The sequence below is a fragment of the Callorhinus ursinus genome, unplaced genomic scaffold (genome assembly GCF_003265705.2).
Source record: "Callorhinus ursinus isolate GAN/ISIS: 27379988/994484 unplaced genomic scaffold, GSC_fseal_2.0 scaffold58, whole genome shotgun sequence".
NCBI lineage: Eukaryota > Metazoa > Chordata > Mammalia > Carnivora > Otariidae > Callorhinus > Callorhinus ursinus.
In genome coordinates this window covers 2,053,375-2,073,258 of record NW_027397120.1, presented here as the reverse complement: position 1 = coordinate 2,073,258, position 19,884 = coordinate 2,053,375, and the positions used below count along the sequence as shown (strand labels likewise).

Here is a 19,884-nt window from a genome sequence, read left to right as displayed (position 1 = left end):
CATCTCCCATCCCCCAGACCCTCACCTGTACCCCCTCCCTCCATCCCAGCTTCCCAGGGACCCCTGTGCCTGATCCTGGGGAGGAAGTTGGAACCTCAATGGCCAGACCAACACAGAAGGGCAGTGAAGGGTCTGAGACCTGAGACCTCCCCTTGCAGGCCCAGGGTCCCTTTATGAGCAGCCCGGGCTTCCGATAGGATGATGACCATGGTCATACAGATCTGCAAAGCTACCAGGAAAAAGCTGAAAACATTCAAATACAAAATTACTGGAATTAGTCGATTTGACAGACCACTCTTGCTCTCTCCCCAGGAGGGCTGTTTAACTGATGGGATCTGAAGTTGTTCTCACTGCCACTTTACTCCAGAGCAATTCCGGCACATGGCGGTGCAAGGCTGTGGACCCCGCCCCCCCACCCCCCGCCAGCAAAGCTGCATGTGGGGGCTGGAAGCGAAGTGGGTGCTCTGCACATATTTATCTTCCTATAATGGCTTTATTAAGATATAATTCACGTACCATAAAATTCACCCATTTGAATACAGTTGGTGGTTTTTACTAGATTCAGAGAGTTGTGAAACCATCACCACAATCATTGTTAGCACACTCTCACCCCAAAAAGAAACCCCGTGCCCATTAGCAACCACTTCCCCTTTCCCCCTAACCTCCCCACCCTGCCCTCTACCCTACGCAGCCTCTAAATTCTACTTTCTGTCTCTGTGGATTTGCCTGTTCTGGACGTCTCATATAAACAAAAACATATACTGTGTGGTTTCTGTGACGGGCTTGGGTCACTGAGCATCACATGGCCAAGGTCCCTCCGTCCAGGGGTCAGTACTTCCTGGACATCTGGGTGGTGTCCACTCTTCGACTGTTGTGAGTAATGCTGCTACAAACACTCGCATACACATTTTGTGTGGACAGATGTCTTCCTCTCTTGAGTATATTCTAGAAGTGGAGCTGCAGAGCCTGTGGTCTGTTTGAGCATCCGAGGCACTGCCAGGCTGTCTTCCACCGTTCTGCATTCACCAGCCTGTAAGGGGGCCCAGTCTCTTCACACCCTTGCCTACACTGGTCACTACCCATCCCTCTTATTTTAGCCACCCCGTGGGTGCAAAGTGCATTTCATGGTGGCTTTGATTTGCATTTCTTGATGGCTTAATGGTACTGAGCATCTTTTCATGTGTTCATGGGCCACCCGTGTGTCTTCCTGGGAGAAATGTCTATTCCGAGTCCCTGCTCATTTATTCGTCGGGTGCTTTCTCTTGTATGTATACTTCTACAAGTGCAAATGAATCTTTACCAAACTTGCAAATTCTACCACACGTGGAAAATGACAGCTACATCCACATAATTGATGCAGACTGAGTGGCTTCTGTGGTAAGCTCAAGCTCCTCGCTGTTCGGCCACAAGCTTCCTAACAAAGTCCCCAGATCCCCTCCAGGAACGAGGGCACACCCTCAATGACCATGAGACTCTTAACACAAGGACCCTGCAAGCGTCCATGCTACCTGCCCCTCAGCAATTGTCCATAACATACCCTCCATCTTTTATACCATTGATCCTCTTTCTGTAAGTGTTGCTTCCACCTGTGTAAATGACCAAGCCATATACAGCCCCAGTGAAAACATCAGAACACTGACTCATGCTCATCTGCTGGCTACCATGGCGGCCGGGCAGCACCTGCACTTGCTCACGCACGCTGGGGGGAGGTTTAGAGAGGGCCCCAGGAGCCCCTCCTCCTTCCCTTCCAAACCGGTCCAGGAACACACGAACTGTCTGCAGCACAGGAGAACCTGGGGACAGGGGACGGTCCTCTGCCCTTGCTCTTGGAATGATTCAGACGCTGGTCTTCACCCGGTGAAGGGAGCTGCCCTTGCAGAAAGCAGCAGGGACCTGCCCAAATGCCCAGCATGAACGCCGCACCCAAGCTCTACTCCGGGCCCGGCAGAGCTGCCGGGAGAGATCAAAGCAGCAAGGTTCAATGACATGCTTAACCATGAGGGTGAGTGGACTGAGTCCACAGAAGACGCAGTAAGTGCATCCTACCTGCACACCCGATGGCAAGCCACGGAGTGTACACGGCCCCCGAATGATCCTCTGAGAGAGAGTCCACCGAGAACCACCAACCCCAGCTGTCCATGGGTTTCCTCCAGCAGCTGTGCCATGCATGACTGGAAAGTGGGAGGGAGCAGCAGGTGCTGAACACTGGGAGCAACTCTGCACACACGGGCTAATCCCACTTGCTCACGCACTGCTTCTGTTAAAACGAAATGTCTCAACGGTTTGCAGAGGCCAGGGGATTATGGGCAACTTGAATTTTCTCATTTACACTTCTTGATTATTTTCTAAGTGTTTTAAGTGAGCATTAATCACTTTAATAATTGGGGAAATCTATGAAGGATATAATGAAAAGGAAAACAACAGCCAAAAAAGATGCCTTCGGTTCACCAACAGCTAAACTGGAGGCCACTGTCACCGGGACTCTGCCATGGTATGAAGGGACAGATGACGCTAGTTGTCCACAGAGCCGTTCTGGTCCCATGGGTGCATTTCTTGGGATCAGAGCTGCGGCTGGTGCATGGGCTGGGCAGAGGCAAAGGGGAGGATGAGCTGCAGGTGGAGGTGCCGATGTGTGTGTCTTCATGGGCTCAGCAGGGAAAGCAGGTGGTGGATGCTGGGTGCCCTGACTGCACACAGCAGACTGGCTGGGGTACGCAGAAGGCATTAACAGTCATTCTACCACAAAACCCTTCTTATGAGAGTGCAGCTATGCAGGCACGACAGAAATTTAAAAATCATGAGAAACCTAGGAATACCTTTACCTCCGTGAATCGGAAAGTTCAGAAGCAAAGGACAAATTCTAGGGAAGGAGAAATGTGCCAGAACTGACTCAGGAAAATAAAGAAAACTTAAATAGTCATGTGGTTAGAAAAATATTAAGTTATTACTTAAAACTCTTCCAACAAAGAAAAAGCATAGGTCTGAACAAACTCATGGGAGAGTTCTGGTAGTCCTGCCTCATAGAGATTCTTCCAGAATGAAGAGAGACAGACTGGGGCCAGGATGAGCCATCACACAGGGTCCCACGCCGTCTGTGTGTGTGCAGAACCTCCAGGACAGGTCACCCATAGGGCAGCAGCTCAGAGGCTGCCCGGGGCCTGGTCGGGGGCAGGGGGCGGGGGGCAGTGAAAGGAAGGGGCTGATCAATAGGTTCAGGGATTTTGGGGGGGTGATGGAGATGTTCTGGAACCAGAAGGCGGTGTTGGTGACCCAGCACTAGGCGGATGAATGTCACTGAACTTCATGCTGCCAAACAGCTAATGGTTCACTTTACATTTTGTGAATTCGAACTCAATAAAAACTGGGCACATCAGCCTCATTCATGAACTAAGAAGAAAAACTTCCAGAAGTTGTCTAAGGGAGGTGTTTCTGAGCATGGGCCAGGGAGGTCTCCAATCCAGCACCAAGGTCAGGGGTGGGCCAGCAGGAGCCCATTCCTGCCAAAGGGGACCATGGGGCTGCCCAAGCACGCAGCAGACCAGGGAGAGACCTCGTGCATGTCTCGCCAGCACTAACAGCTGACCTGGCCGGAGAAGAGAGTGGAAAGCTTCCTCAGGCTGGGCTGAGAGGGCAGGGGTGGGTGGGGGTCTGGACCACGTGGTCAGCCCCTTCCACAAGATGAGGAACCATTCCTCCATCAGAAGCAGTGGGCACCTCTGTGCCTCCTGGATACAGGCCTCCCTGGCTCTGAGGCTCTGCCCTCCCAGCTCTGCACTCAGGGTCCCCCATTCATCCCCTTGGAGTGGAAGGGCATTTCCACCTTTAGCTTGGCTGTCCAGGACCCTCCCCGGCCCACACTGAGCACACGGGGATACGGGGCAGCTTCCCAGCATGTGGAAGGTCAGGCTTCTAACTCTATCTTAGGTTGGATGGCACGGGAGCATCGCCAATGTCCATCCAGCAGAGAGCACACGAGATGCATCTGACAAGACATGTGTGACTGGGAAGGAGTCACGAGCTCGTGCATCTCCCCGAGCACGGCGGTGCTGGCATGCACAGCGCAAGGAAATGAGCAGACTGAAGACACCGAGGTCACCTATAGGAGGGAATGGACTGTGAGGACCTGGGCTGTTTCTTTCTCGGGTCGGCAGGACCGTCTTCACGGGCAGATAACAGGAAAGGACCTCATTCTGCACATGCTGCGTAAACAGGGAAGGGGCATTCTTAGAACACGGTATAATTTTCATGATCCAGCCTAACTTGACCGGTGGAGTCTCCCACCTAGGAAATCCTCGGAGCAGCGGCCGAGTGCTCAGGAGCCGTGCTGAGCGCCCAGCAGGGTGCAGCGCCGTGGACCCCGCCCTGTGGACGTTCGGCACGGGGAGTTGAAGCGCAGACTTGTCAACAACCTGCTACCAGGTGAGGGACGAGCACAGGGTAAGAGGCCGGCGGCTGGAAAGGTTCCAGCAACTGACAGCGGTCACGGCAGGTGCCACGCACAGACAAGGTCAGTGCTCTACTGGACTTCCAGAAATGGGGGAGGGGTGTGAACAGAGGGGGGAGGAAAGGCCATGGAAAGAGGGCGCAGGTGGAAGGCAGAGCAGTTAGAAGTCAGGTGGTCGTTCTAACACCACGCGCCTGCTCCTTTCTGAGGGTCCCTCTTTCTCATGAGGGCGGTCCTGCAGCCCGTGGTCTGGCACCATGCAGGGACACGGTGGCGGGAGAGCCTGGGATCCCACGTGACCGCCAGCCCTGTGCCATCATTCACCTGCAGTGAATGGAATGCAGGGAAAGGGCGAGGGTTGAGAGAAGGGGTGAGCTCCCAGGGGTACGAGTGGCTCTCACAGCGCAATGTGTCCCCACCGAGCCACGGTCCATGGCCCAGGGCCCAGGCTGCAGAGGTGCCGCCTCGCTCATCCCATTCCCACTCTGCCTTCCCACTGGACTCCAGCAAGATGAGCTGATGGGCTGAGCACTAAGCTCAAGGTCATGCTGTCACCCTGGGGCCCCCGAGGCACCTCTGTGCACCCACGTGGCCTCAGGGAAAGTCACAGTCTTCTGTCTCAAGCTCATGACCGACGGTCTACGGGGGTCCGTGACCAACTAGCCGACCAGCATGTTCCTCATTCTGAACTAAACTGAAAACATGCAGCACCCAGGTGTGCAGGGCAGTGATAATCTACAACAGGGTCAGGAGGGAGAGCACCATGGGAGGAGACTGTGGTCAGGTTCTGACTGTGTTTACGGCACATAAGTACCCACCAGGGACATTTAAAATGGAAACGCTGGGCCCAGAGGAATGCTCAGCACGCAGCAGGCTGCATGCTGCCTGGCACTGGAGCACCTGTCCCCCCAGATGGAAAGACGGCCAGCGCACCAGAGTCCTGAGAGCCGCAACCCCGGGGAGACAGCCGTGGACGTTCACGACCCCGTCGGAGCACAGCTGTTCATAGACTCTTCCGGGGAAGGGGTTGAAACGGTGACCGAGTGCTTGCTCATGGCCTGCTCTGAGGAAGCCCCTGGACCTCTCCTCCCCAACAGGGGAGCCGCCAGGCGTCTAGCTGACTTTCAGGGAAATGAGCAGTTGCGCTTGCTGGTGAGTAGAGAGAGCACATCCCCTTCGTCGCGGACGTTTATAAAACCTCCAACACCGACAGAGCGTTTCAACAGCACGCATCCTTCTCTGCTAAACAGCTTCCCCAGCGCACACTTGTCTCATGACCGAGGACCACCCCGAGTGTGCAGAGCGCCCCGACCCCGCACGGCCTCCCCGGCTGCCGCATCTCAGGGTCAGCTGCTCCTGCCTCGGAGAGCCGAGGCCAGGCTGGAATTCTCCGGAGTGTTACAGTGTCAGTGTGCTGACAGTCCATGGGCCCGCGGGAGGGGATCTCGCTCATTATTATGGCATGGTGCATGGGGGCCCTGGGGAACATGGCCTGCAGTCCTCCCCCTCGTGGGGGTCTCCCACAGTCCGCACTGACACACCCTCAGGGCTCTGACCTCTGCCCTGGCCCCAGGTCCAGCGTTGGGGGTCTGCCTGTGCACACTGAGGGCAAACCTCGACTTGTCTACCCCGTTCTCCTCTCGCCTGCCCTTCCTCCCGTCTTGTGCCTGTCCCACCTCAGGATGACCTGGTCCTGCCACCCTCAGCTGCCCCAGTGATCACAGTCCCACAGGCAGAGGCCACTCAGGCCAGCCCAGGGCCTCGACCACCTTCTGCTCTCTTCCAGTCCCACCTCAGGTCTGCCTGGCCACCCCTGGAGCCAGGACAGTGCGTGCACTTTGCCACAGCTGTCCGCCCGCACGCTTGGAGGACTTCCGTCCTCTGCATGCCTCAGTTTCTATGTTGTGCTGGAAATCTGGCTGCTGGAAAAGCTGTTACTGGGGTTTAATCAGAGGAGACGCACCTGCCATACTGTCAGAAATGTGACTTACAAAGAAGAGCATAAGCAGTAAAGTGTTGTCTCTACATCTTACTTAATGCTGTTCTCCTGGCACTTTCCAAATCCCTAAAATAAATTAGACTTAGGTGCACCGACATTTTATGCACAATATTTGCGTGGCTTTAATCTTATTTCCTCACCAAAGAGGTCTGTTTGAGAGTTAAGGCCAAAGCAGCTTAGCCCAGAGATCCTTCTGGGTGTGCGCCTGGACCAGCCACCTGCAGAGATGTGCATCAGGGTCCTTTCCCGCGTCCTCGATGCCGCCACCGGCCGTGGACGTTGTTTCCAATGGTGCTGTCACCACAGAAGGATTGAAGGGGCCCAGCCCAGGAAGGAGCTGGGTGCGCCAGTTACAGGCACACTAAGACAATGCTCAGGCCCGTGGCTATAGCAACCAAGCCTCCTCCAAGCATGTTTTCCATTCAAGCAACCACCACCACGTGGCTCTTGACTCATTCCTGCGTCTCAGACCAGCCTATTTTTCTCACAGCCCTTGCAGGCTCTCCAGTAATGACGGCTCCCTTGGAAGACCACAGGCCCGCCGCAGGGTTCCCACGGCCCACAGCGCTGTGTGTGAGCCTGTGAGTGTGTGAGTGGGGCTTTGCAGCCCTCCTCTGCCAGGGCTGGCCACAGACTATGGATTAAGGCCCTCGGTGCCAGGGGACCCGGCCATAGGGCTGGAACATCCCCATGGTGCCGGTGGCCCCACCTCCAGAGTCCTGATCACTGATTTTAGCACAATGGCTTTTTTGCTGAGTGTGACTGGCTGGTGGAGGGAGGGACAGGGGGGCAGAGGGCCGGCAGCGCATAAGAAAAACACGCAAGGCTTTTGGATGGGGGCCCGGGTCCCAGCTGGCTCTACCCTTCCCAGCACCAGCATGTAGGTAAGGTGGACCTCCCCAGCCTCCCACCCTGGCTCCCAGCATTAAGGAATGGAATCGGTTGAACAGGGTCCAGGAGCCTTTTCAGGGTGAAACTTTGGGGCATGGGGAAACTTCAGTCTTGCAAGAATGTAACAGTTGGGGCGGGACCATTCCTGAGAAGTCCTTCACCATGAATGCTGAGCTGATGAGCAATGTCAGGAGCCAGTTCTGTGTCCCCAACTCTGCTGAGAAAGTCTGGGGCGGGTGGAAGTTTCTCTGAGCCGCGAGCCTGTGGGTTAGGCCGGGGGCAGTGGGCCTAATGGACCACCTTCAGAGCAGCCTGTCGCCTCTCCTAAACAACATCACTGTTACTGGCTAGGCCTCATTCAGCAGAGAGGTGCCTGGAGACAGCTGTGCCCTGTGCGCCAGCCTCAGAACTATGCAGGGCGAATAAGACCCAGAAAGCCACTGACCTCCTGGAGTTAGCGTTCAGGGTTGGGAGGGTAAAGGCACACTAAGCCCGAAACAGACACCAAAGAGAACTCTGGACAATGAGCAACGCTACCAAGTAAATAAGCAGGTGAGGCGGGGTTTACTCCAGAGGTGCTGCAGAACGGGAGACACGGGTCTCAGAGCCGAGGCCCCAGTGACGGAGGAATAACTGGCATGTGCGTACTGGGATAAGAGCTGAAGGCAGAGGCAGTGGCCAGTGCAAAGGCCCTGAGGCAGGGTGGGGAAGTGGGGGATGGTGCAAGCAGCAGCCAAAGCACCAGCTGGGGTTACAAACGGTGGGTCCCAGGGACTCTGGGTAGAAGTCTGGGGTTTGCTCCCAGCTCCCAGAGACAACCCCCAGGAGTCCTAAGCAGGGGAAGGCTTGGTGTGGTATACATTTCTGAGGAGTGACCCATGACTTCTGTGTGGAAAACAGCTTATACGAAAGGGCACAGTGGGAGCAGAGAGACAGCATGCGGGAGCCACGGTCTGCTGGTGGTGCTGGTCCGGACGAGGAAGGCGGACTTGGGGGTGGGTTTCAGGGGGGTGATGGCTGACGGGCTGGATGTGACGGATCAGGCAAAGACAGGAGCCAGGGATGCCCCCGATCAGGCAGACTCGGGGGTCCTCAGGAAGAAGAGGGTTTACCCAGAAGGCTGCAGGAGGAACATGTTCTTGTGTTCTGCTTTATGAGCAGGACCGTGGGCTGGGGATCAATACTCCCTTTATAGGAAAGTGCAGTGTGAGACGTCCATCAGAAAGAACAGGTGCCCAGTGGGAAACCAGATCCATCAACATGGCAGCCAGAGGAGAAACAGGCCCAGGAGATAAGGCTGGGCAAGTTACCATCCGAGGAGAGGGTCTGGGATGACCGAGAGAGGCGGTGCTGGACACTGTAGGGTCCTGTGCACACGCCCTCCCCCCGGAACACCAGCAGGAGGGGACCACCATGCTGGGCATTTCAGGAAACAGCCCAGACGCCCACCAGCAGCAGAACACAGGACGCACGGTGTGGATCCCCACTAATGAATGAAGGTTTTACCAAGGGCACGTGATTGCATTACAACTCCAAGCATCAGTGGGATGGGTTAAAAAAACAAACAATAACAAAACCATCATTTGAGCAAAAAAAGAGAATCACAAGAATGCATGGATTATGATATTTATGTAAAATTCAAAAGAGCCTGAATTACACAGTATATTGTTTGGAGACAATACATGTATGGTAAGCATATTTCTAAAACACAGCAAAGTAGTGATTCGCATACATTCAGGAGAGTAATTACCCCCGGGGTGGTCAGGAGTCGAGGCTCCCAGGAGCATGGGGGGTGTGGAAACGTCCACTTTTTCAGGCTCAGATGGAGGTATTGGGGCGTTCTTTATACTTGGCATTAATATATACGTGCTTTTGTGCGCGTGATGGATTTCTGATGATTTTTTTCAAAGAAAGAGTGAATCGCAGCTACCAGTGCAGACGGCCACCCGAGCTGAGAGCCAGGCATCTCTCAGGGAAGGTGGCAAGAAGGGAGATGGCCAGGGGGCAGACAGGTCAGCGAAGGAGCTTTCCTAGATGGACGCTCGAGGGCACGTGCACTCGCTCTCGGGGAGGACTCACCGCGGGAGCCCATCCCCACGTTGGCATCTCCATTTAGGGAAATCTGCACTTCCTTTGCCCAAGGGCCAACCTGACTATTTGCAGCTTGTCCCCTTAACAGGAGTTCACTGTGGAGAACAGACTATATCCAAAGCCTTTTTGTTTGTTTGTTTAAATCCAATAATTTTTCTATGAAAAGCAGCTTGATCCCTGTTTAGAGACACGTATGCCTTCCTCACAGAAGCTGGCTGAGTCCCAGGCACTTTGGGGTGTCAGTGATTTCACTGTTATAAGCATTTTTGTCTCTGAAAACTCTCTAAAGTGTAAAGATGTAGGATGACGTTTTTGATTACAGTGGGGGAGGAAATAATTCCTGGATAAGGAGAGAAAAGCCTTCCTCCCCCGCGGCCAGGTTCCTGTTGTTATGAACCCGTGTCGGCACCTGTGAATATGCCGCTAACGAGGGCAGCCGCGGCCGCGGAAGGCCGTGTGGCAGGGCACTGGCGTGGGGGTCCCTGGTTTGTTGCGGAGCTTGGATGCTACCTCCCGATACAAACAAGAATAGTCACTTCCCAGCTGTTCGGTGGCAGGACAAAATGTGAAATTTAAACCATTAAATAGTTCTGGAAGCAAAAGAACAGGTGGTAAATGGTTTCCCAGACAGATGGTACTTTTTAATCATTGTGTTTGACCGTCAGCCGCTCTATGAGTGGCTGTAACTATCACTCATATTTTACCTTTTTCACTTGAATGCTTGCAAAATGGGGGCCAAGATTCAAAATGAGCTACCATCAGTCTTAAAAAAAAGAAGAATCACTTCATTTATTTTCTCAACTCGGGGCAGTGCCGGAGCCGTGCGGCGCTGTGACCCCCAGGGTGTCAGGGACGGGCAGAGCACAGAGCCGCTCTCCGCTGCACGCTGAAGGCTCCCCCTGAAACCTCAGGGTCTCCTTAAACACTAGGAAATGAGTACGGTACAAGATCCGTCTTTCTCCAAACTCTTCCTTCTTTAGCCTGAGTTCTAACACTTAAAGGAGCCCTTGGAACGGAGGCAAAGCACGTGCAGCTGCAAGCCGGCGGACAGAGCAGACGGGAGGACAGGAAGCCGTGCACCCCGCCGCCCCCCAGCCGCCGCCACAGACCCTCAGGCATATCTGCAGGCCCAGCCCCGGCTCTGCCTTCCCCCCCGTCTGTGTCACCCTGACTCAGGAGCAGGCGTGTGAGAATCAGCAGCAGAGATGCTGTGAATGACAGAACCGGTCACACGGTATGGAGACCAGCCGTGCCCGCGGGGGAAACTGCCCAAGGTGCAGACGTAAGGAGCACGGCCTGGTGCCCGCCGCGGGCTGGGCGAGGACAGGCAGACACAGCCCCGCCACACACGACCTACAGGCCGGGGAAGGGGACAGACGCACGAACAGACGGCGGTCTGTGCGGTCCCGGGAAGAGGACACGCGAGGACCAGCTCCTCGTGTGCCCGCAGGGCCCTGGAGGGAAGACTCCAGTTCACGATTGACGTGGACCAGCTCGTGGGGCTCTTCAAATACGGTGTCTTATTGGAAATGTTAAATCATGTGAAAGGCATATAATTAAGTGTAACTCTTGCGGCTGATCTTCTTTCCAGCGATAAGCCTATCTCCTTCTGGGTCCCTTGTTACTGGATCACTAACGCTCCCCGCTGAGCTTATTCACACACCAGCATAGGTTTCCACACCTTGTTAAGGGGGGTTCTAGAATATAAACCAGGGTTTCTCGGCAGAAGCACTACTAACATCTTGGGCCAGATAAGTCCTCATCATGGGGGCCGTCCCGGGCAGTGTGCAGTGTGCGGCGGTCTCCTGGCCTCTGCCCGCCAGATCCCAGTAGAACCCCCAACTTGTGGCGACCAAAAAAATGTCTTCAGCTGTTGCCAACCATCTGCCCCCGCGTGAGAAGCATAGAGCTACACCCCGCAGGGCTTCTACGCTTACCTGGATTTCATGACCAAGCCAAGGGTATAAATAAAATAGTCCAGCTCCTTTACCAAATATGTGAATTCTCTGAATAAAAACAAGATTATTCATCTGTAGATAAATTAAAATTCACATGTTTCTATAAAATCAATTTCAATATGGCGCACACTTCGCAGACAGGTGTGTTTTTCTTGTTCTGTAAAATCCGCGTCGCGTGGGCAGGGATGTCATTCTGTCTCAGCCCCACCTAGCCTTTCTCCAGCCCTGTCCCCCTCCAGGAGCCTGTTCTGAGGGGTGGCAGGAATTTCCCAGCATCGAGAATGCTCATCGACCCTGGCAACTCCTCGACCTCACCAAATCTCATTCTATGGAGCTACTGACTGTAGTTAAAACAAACTCTGAGAGACAAACTCTCTGCTCAGGCTCCTCCAAGCCACGGTTCCCAGAAAGTTCTCAAGGAAATTCTGGAAAGGGCTCATCACAGGCATGGCCAGTCTCACACAGATGCCTTCTGCTGACATCAAGGGGACATGGCCAGGGACAGACTGCTAGGTGGTTGGGTCTCCCAAAGGACGCACTTAGCAGGGGTGCCGCGGGTAGGACCACAGCCACTGTGGGTGCTAGAGCTGGGCACAGAGCTCGGAGGCCGCCCCCCGGGCTGCGGTTGTGCATCCGGACCAGCGCCCCCACTCTTACTCAATTCCCACCCGATCCCTCTGCTGTAGCATTCGGTTTTTGTTTTTGGGTTTTTGGATCAATACCACAGGGACCATTTTAGAAGCTGCCTCTGGACGCCCCCCCTTCTTCCTGACGGCACATTTCGGTGGTTACCTACAAGACAGATCATGTTGACACAGTCATCCTCTGACTGAATGCACATTATGGCAAATTTGATTATAGCACCTTATAAAATGCAAACACAGAAAGACACCTAATTATTATGTCACTTTATATATCAAAGGAGGCATGGGAAGTGAAGCCACCCCTGGGTACATGGGTTTGGGTTCCTTCTAAGATTCATTTTCTCAGAAAACAGTAAGTCATCCTTAATAAATGCCAATGGACTGATGGATTTTAACTGAAATCTTGACACAGCTGTAAATTATGTTCCACACGAGATTATTTATGTGTTTTATTTATTTCCCCCATCACACCCTAAATGCATGTTCACTAACAGCCTGAAATAGAAATAAGATTTTGTTCTTGAGAATACAATGTTCTACTGACCAACTAATTTATCAAGCCTTAGTGAACTACAGACACCAAAGACCACATCTGATTTTCCAGAAATAGTATCAGCAAATCAAAACAGGAAAAGAATGAAAATGGATTATTGCTCTTTCTTCCAAGAACTTGGATGTGTGTGTGCACGTGTCTCACAATCTAGTGATGTTTCCTATTACTGATAACCTGGCGATCGATGATATTAATGCTAACATTAGAATTCTAGTATCAGATTCATACGAGAACCCACAGAACTTTTATCCAGGTCTTATCACATCACAAGCAAACCTAACACTGAGGTAGTAGTACCAGCTCTCAAGATCTGAGTACTTACTAAAGGTCATTCCAAATTCATGACTTTTCGCTACACTTAAGGGAAGGACCTAAGCTCACATTCACTGGCAGCTCGGACACATGGCCTGCCAGTCACGATTAACAGACACACACCAACATCTGTGAACACAGGGACACAGAGCTGTAACCAGTCCAAGACCCGGGTCTCTCCATCTCCCTGCTGAGCCCCCGAACACGCATCACGGCTCCACTCGGGTACCAGAGTGCCTACCAGCCCCACATCCGCCCTGAAGACTTCCCAGAAGAAGCACACACCCATGCATTAAAAGGAAGCTGAGGACCTCCACGGCCATCCATGCCCCTCACAGTCAGCCACGCGCATCAGGGACTTCCCGATATCTCTGCCCCCACATTCACAATGAGCCAGCCGGCAAGCCCAGAGGGGGTGACTTCGTGAGTACCGGCGTTGCACATTTTTGTGTTTTATTAACTTAGATGCTTAGCTATTTTCTGTTGTCTTTGTTCCCTTCCGAGTTCCATGTAAGGAAACCACAAACCTCTGGGGACCTTGACACTTTCAGTGACTACATTACTCTGCCTCAACACTTAGTAAAGGGAGGTCTCACTTCTCCGAATAGAAACTTCTAACTTGACTTCATGGCAGAAAACACCCAAGTAGACTTAGCAGGACATTCTTCAACGGAGTTGAGGTCCATTTGTGTAGTGTGAAGATGAGCAGAACCTGGGTAACCCCCACAGCATGTCCCTCCCTGGGTGCCCGCAGCACACGAATCTAGGGAATCCCCAAAACTGGAGGCAGGCTGTGAGCTCCGAACCAGCTCCAGGCTTGGAGAGCCCATGCTCTGTGCTTACCGGAGAAGGGGGCGGTCCTCAGCGGTATCGTGATGGGTGCCAACGTCAGGAAGTGGCAGGGCTGCACGCTGGAGGGGGATGGGCCCCCAAGTCCCTCGGGGTCCACAGACACCATGGCGGCCGCAGCAGTGATGGCAATCCCGGGGCTACTGCCAACAGGCTTCAGGCTGTTGTGACAACCACCTGCAGAACAGGGACAGGGAGGTCAGCACGGGGACGCCTGGTGTCCACCAGGGGCAGCTGCCATATCATGACACAGTGCATCATCACCCAGAAAACAAGGGCAGCACTAACCCGTTTCTTGGAAACCCATGCTGTGTGCTACTATCCCAGAAATAAATGGGATGGGTTCTCAATCTGTCCAAATGTTGACTGTGCACAGAGCACATGTACACCACTATGTGATGTTCCGTGAGGCACAAAGCTTAGGCACCAGGGGACACGCGTGCCTTAGAGAGCGGCTCCTTGGCTGTGGGGCACACGTGGTACATATATAACCAGGGATGGTGGTGACAAGCACACAAATTCCTTGAGCAGCGGGGGCTGAGGGCCAAGACAGGAGCACATAAAGGTCGGAGGGGGCTCAGAGGAGAAGGCAGCTGTGGGTCAGGGTGGGGAGGGTTCTCTAGAGCCCAGGAGGCTCAGCTGATACCTGAGGATGTGGCTGCCACATGCCCGGCCTCTGCAGAGGAGGAACTTCATACCCATATCGGCTTGGGCAGCCCCTTGTGAGGAGTCAGGCTCCAAACTCACAATTCAGCTTGTCTTTCCTGGCATAATTGGAAACCCTTGAAAATTTGCTTCCATCTCTGCCTTTTCTATAAAGTTGTTTTTTGGGTTTTTTTTTTTTTTAAGGAATCTTCAGTCCCTAAAATAAGTATGGTTTCTAAGAAATATTCTGTTGGTACCAGCTTATATTGATGGTGCAAGTTCTGGAAAGCAATTTGGAAATATGTTTTAAAATTGTTAATATAGTTTACCACTTTCGATCTAATGTTTCCCTTTCTAGAATTCACCCACATGCCCAATGCCTTAGGATAAAGGTTTATAGCGAGAAACTAGAAAAGCCAGCAAAGGGCAGATGCTTGTATTAACAACGGTGCGTCCACTCAACGAGACATTGAACAGTAGGATCGTACAAGGGAGAACACTCGGCACCATAGGGGATGGCTCACAATATGTTCAGTAAATAAAGCAAATTACAAAATCATTTATTTTTCTACACCATATAGTCATTCAGTCAGCAACTTTTGATTTGGTTGACTAGATGCCAACCATGTTATAGCTCTTAGGGACAGAGCAATGAACCGAGCAGATGGAAGGCCTGCCTTCAGGGACCACACCTCCCAAGGAGGGAAGACAGATGGTATATACTTCCCTTTTTTATTTGCTTTGTGTTATAGGTTGATGGGCAGGGACGAAAAAGATGGGGAACTGGTAGGTGGGTTTCATCTTCATACAGGGTTGTCAGGAAGGTCTGCCCTGAGAAGAGAATTTATGGGTGACAGCCTGCAGGAGGCGAGAGGTTAAGAGCAGGCCAGAGAGAGGTGGGGAAGTGCAAAGGCCCTGAGGCAGGTGCCTACCCAGTGTGTTCCAGAAGCTGCAAGGCAAGCAGGGAGGTGGAGTGGAGAGGCAGAGATGAGGAAATGTGGGTGTGGGGTCAGGAGGAGACTGTGCTTTGCAGGCACACTGAGGTCTGTAGCTGACAGGAGGGTGGGGTGCAGAGGAGGGGCATGCTCTGAGTTTCATTTCAGCGTCTCACCCAGGCTGCCTTGTTGGCAACACACGGGAAGGGGGCCAGCTAGGTCCTGGCTACACTCTGCCAGATCCTGTCTGGTCTGTCTTTATTTTTGTCTTCCCACAGTGTTCAAATCCCCTTTGATGGGCATATACAAATTTTAAAACTGTAACTTAATTTTTATGGAGTAGTTCGAAGTGTACAGAAAAATGGAGCACAAAGTATAGAGTTCGCACAATGCCACCACACCGAGCCCCCAGCACCCCCAGCTTCCGGTCTTGCATCAGTGCGGTGCACCGTTACACTGGTACACGGTGGCTAACTCAAGCCCATCCTTGACAGCAAGCTTTGCGGTTTGTGCTGGGCATTCTCTGAGCTTTGCCAAAGACAGACTGTCATGCATTCCCATCGCAGAATATAGAATACAGAAGAGCTTCACTGTCCTAAAATCCTGTGTCCTGCCTGTTCATCCCCCTCCCGACCCCCCCCAACAACCACAGATCTTCTTACTGCCTCTACAGTTTCCCCTTTTCCAGGATGCCGTATAATTGGAACCAGACATCATGTAGCCTTTTCAGACTGGTTTCTTGCTCTTAACAATGTGTGATTGAAATCTCTCTGTCTTTTCGTGGCAAGACAGGTCCTTTCCTTTTATCACTGAATAATATTCAATCGTCTGGAGGGACCACAGCTCACTCATCCACTCGGCTACTGAAGGGCATCTTGGTAACTTCCAAGTTTTTGCAATTGTGAATAAAACAGTTATAAACATGTGCGTGCATGTTTTTGTTTGGATGCAAGTTCTTTATTTGGGTAAATACCGAGCAATGTGCCCGCTGGATCGTATGGGAAGACAACATTTAGCTTTGTAACAAACCGCCAGACTGTCAAAGTGGCTGCACCATGTTGCAACCCCACCAGCCAGGAACGAGCGCTCCTGTGGCTCCTCAGGCTCACCAGCATCTGATGTCAACGTTCTAGATTCTGGCTGGTGTGTAGGAGCATGTCCTTGTTGTCACACACACATTCGCACTTAAGAAAAAAAAAAAAAAAACCACTATTCTAAATATATTATCTTACTTGACAATAAAAACCCATTATAGAAAATTTATAAAACAGAGTGAATAAGTATGTAAAAATGTCCCTGCAGACTCCCCAGCTGATCACAGCTGATCATTTGTCGTGCAGCAAACCCGTTTCCTGGGGGCACAGTCTGGCTGCACCGGTGTCCCCATCAGACAGCAGGAACAGCTTTTTCAGGAGGTGTTAAAAAATAAACACTTCCCTTATCATTAAATGGCTTACCCAATCCAATTACTAATCGGAGCCTAGTATTCCAGGAAATACAGCTGTCACACAAATTTGCCATGTTCACTACGATCCCCCATCATAACAGGTGTTGCCTCCTATTATAAATAAACATAATAAAGAACGGTTTGCAAAAACATTCATTTCTGCATTTATTGCTCTGGGATAGATGTTCAGGGTCAAGACAGTGTGAATATTTTTGGGTGTGCATGTGTCAGTTTAATGAGCTAATTTTGTGAAAGCCAACACACTCTAACAGCCCTCTATAAATGTCTCTTATTAAATTCGGCTTCTCTCCCTCAGGATCTACACATTTATATGATCTCCCCGTGGGTGTGTTCACTGGGGTTCAGCCACCAGTCTGCACTGTTTGGAGACAGACCCGCTGGTGAGACACACCGCGGAGTTCCATGACCTCAGTGACATGCTGCCTGTTGGATTTGTCTAATAATCCCAACCTGCTGTTCAAAATGAGGATGACCTTTTAGCAATAAATGACAAAGCAATTACTGGTGTTGTAAAAGAAGCAGATGCCAAGGCAAGAGCGTTTTGTAGATGGACGTATAGGGACATGTTTATTATCATATGATTTTGTTGTCAAAAATAATATGTCACTTCCTGATTTCAAGTCTACTATGAAGCTATAATCACCAAAACAGTGTGGTACTGGCATAAAAACAGACAAATCAGGCAAAGGAACAGAATCAAGAGCCCAGAAATGAACCCAGTCATATATGGTCGACTAGTGTCTCCGCAAGGGAGCTAAGGACACTCAGTGGAGAAAAGACATCTTAAACGGTGCTGGGATAACTAGAGAAATGAAACGGGACCCTCATCTCACACCACTCACAGAAATTAACTCAGAATGGATTAAAGACTGAAACGTAAGACCCAAAACTGTGAAGCTAGAAGAAGACATGATAACAAAGCTCCCTGACGTGGGTCTTGGTAATGATTTTTTTTTTTGAAATTACACCTAAAGCACACAAGCAACGAAAACAAAATCGACAAGTGGGACATCAAACCAAACAGCTTCTGCACAGCAAAGGAAACCATCAATAAGGTGAAAAGGCAACCGGCAGAATGGGAGAAATGTATATTTGCAAACCATATATCCGATAAAGGGTTAGTATCCAAAATATAAAAAGAACCCCTACAGATCAATAGCAAAAAAAACACAAATAATCCAATTTAAAAATGGGCAAAGGACCTCATAGAAGTTTCTCCGCAGAAGATGCATGAAAGGCCAGCAGGCAGGTGAACTGGTGCTCTGCTCCACTCCTCATCTGGGAAATGCAAATCAAGACCTCGATGAGGGGTCGCCCCACACCTGTGAGAACGGCTGTCACCCCAAAGATGAGACGACAGATGTTGGCCAGGATGTGGAGGAAACGGAGAGCGCAGACAGGGGCCGCCGTGGTGGACAGCATGGAAGATCCACCGAAACATTAAATACAGGGCGACCACGTGATCCAGCAAGTCCACTCCCGGGACTATATCCACAGGTAATGAAAACACTAACCCAAAAATCTACACTCCCAGCACACAGCCTGATTCACAACAGCCAAGGCATGCAGACACCGTGTCCATCAATGGATGAATGGATGGAGAACGTGTGTGTGAATATATGGACTGCTATTCAGTCATAAAACTCAGGAAACCTTACCGTCTGTGACAACACAGACGGACTCTGAAGGCATTATTCTAAGCGAGCTAAGTCAGACAGAGAAAGACAAACACCACATGATTCCACTGATATGTGGAGTCTTAAAAGAAAAAAAAATACGATAATAAAACCAAAACCCAAACAGAAAGAGACCAGCCCTGTGGCTCCCAGAGGCAGAGCTTGTGAGGAGGCGGAGGGAGGGAGGTGCCCAGGGGAAAACGTCCAGGTGTAAAGATAGTGCTGAGGAGGTCGCCTACACCAGGACACCTGTGGTTGACGTCGCCCAGGGATTCACAGGAACGTGGTTAAAAGAAATCCTGAGAGTTCTCATCACACAGAGAAAAATGCTTTTCCTTCTTTCTTTCTTTGTATTGTCTCTATACAAGCAGATGGATGTTCGCCGGACCTCCTGTGGTGACCGTTTCACAAAGGACATAAATCCAGCCAACGTGCTGTATGCCTTACACTTACACAGTGATCTATGTCAATGACTTCTCAATAAAACCAGAAAAAAATAATGAGTCAGCTGAAAAGGAAAAGAGAGAAGTATACCTTATCTACTCTTTTTTTAAAAAAAGGCTGGAAAGATAGTTTTTAACCTGCTTTGAATTCATTCGTAGTTCTGAACATACAAAAAGGCAACCCTCTCCAGTTAGTTCACAAAATCGACTGAACATCAGTGAAGTCAGGACGTTCATAACCAACAGCCACAAAAGAAGGCTCATAATTGGTGGACGAAATGGAAGGTGCCCTGGTCTTCTTGCTGCAAAGGTTCCGCCAGGCTCCGGGCCACAACGGGGTGCACTGCACTGACATCCCACCCAGGTGCCTGGAGTGGGAGCAGAACCTTGCACCCACACCGGCGCACACCAAGGGCACACGTGAGCCCAGACGCACCTGTGTGTGTGTGCGAATGAGCAGAACACACTTTGGGACCTGGTGCTACAGATGAGCACACAATAATAAAATTCGGGGAGCCCAGCTTGGGAAGGAAGTTGTTGGCCACCTCGTGTTTTCCTCTCTGTTTGCTTCCCCACACACCTTGGCCGGGCAAATTCCAAGCACCTCTACCTGGCAGACTGCGCCCAGCTTGGGACCGGGAGATGACATGAAAGGAGACACCCATGCAAACAGACCAGCGCCGCCCAAGGACGCCAGGAGGCAGGTGTGCAGAGCCAGCAAGAGCCCGGGCACACCAGCTGCTCCCCCAAGGGGTGCCTCCAGGGCCCAGTCTTGGAAGACGAGTAGGCACTCAATAAATTGTGTTGACTGGTAAGAATTATCATAACTTGCTTTCCCCAAAGGACTGCAGAGAATCCCTCAGTGGAGTAAATAAACAGTGAGATAAGAGGTCTAGCCAAAAAAAAACTGCTAAGCCAGCTAAGAGATAAGCCAGAAATGCTATCCCGTAAGTATTGCTTGTAAAAAAAATCAATG

The 19,884-nt window shown here is 51.5% G+C and overlaps 1 protein-coding gene across 1 annotated transcript in view; it reads right to left on the bottom strand.

Moving 5' to 3' along the window:
• TCERG1L (transcription elongation regulator 1 like) overlaps positions 1–19,884 on the bottom strand; it is a 196,350-nt gene that overhangs the window by 134,994 nt on the left and 41,472 nt on the right. The window contains exon 4 of the mRNA XM_025880107.2: positions 13,736–13,918. Coding sequence (XP_025735892.1) covers positions 13,736–13,918 — 183 coding nt within the window. The remainder of the gene's footprint in view (positions 1–13,735; positions 13,919–19,884) is intronic.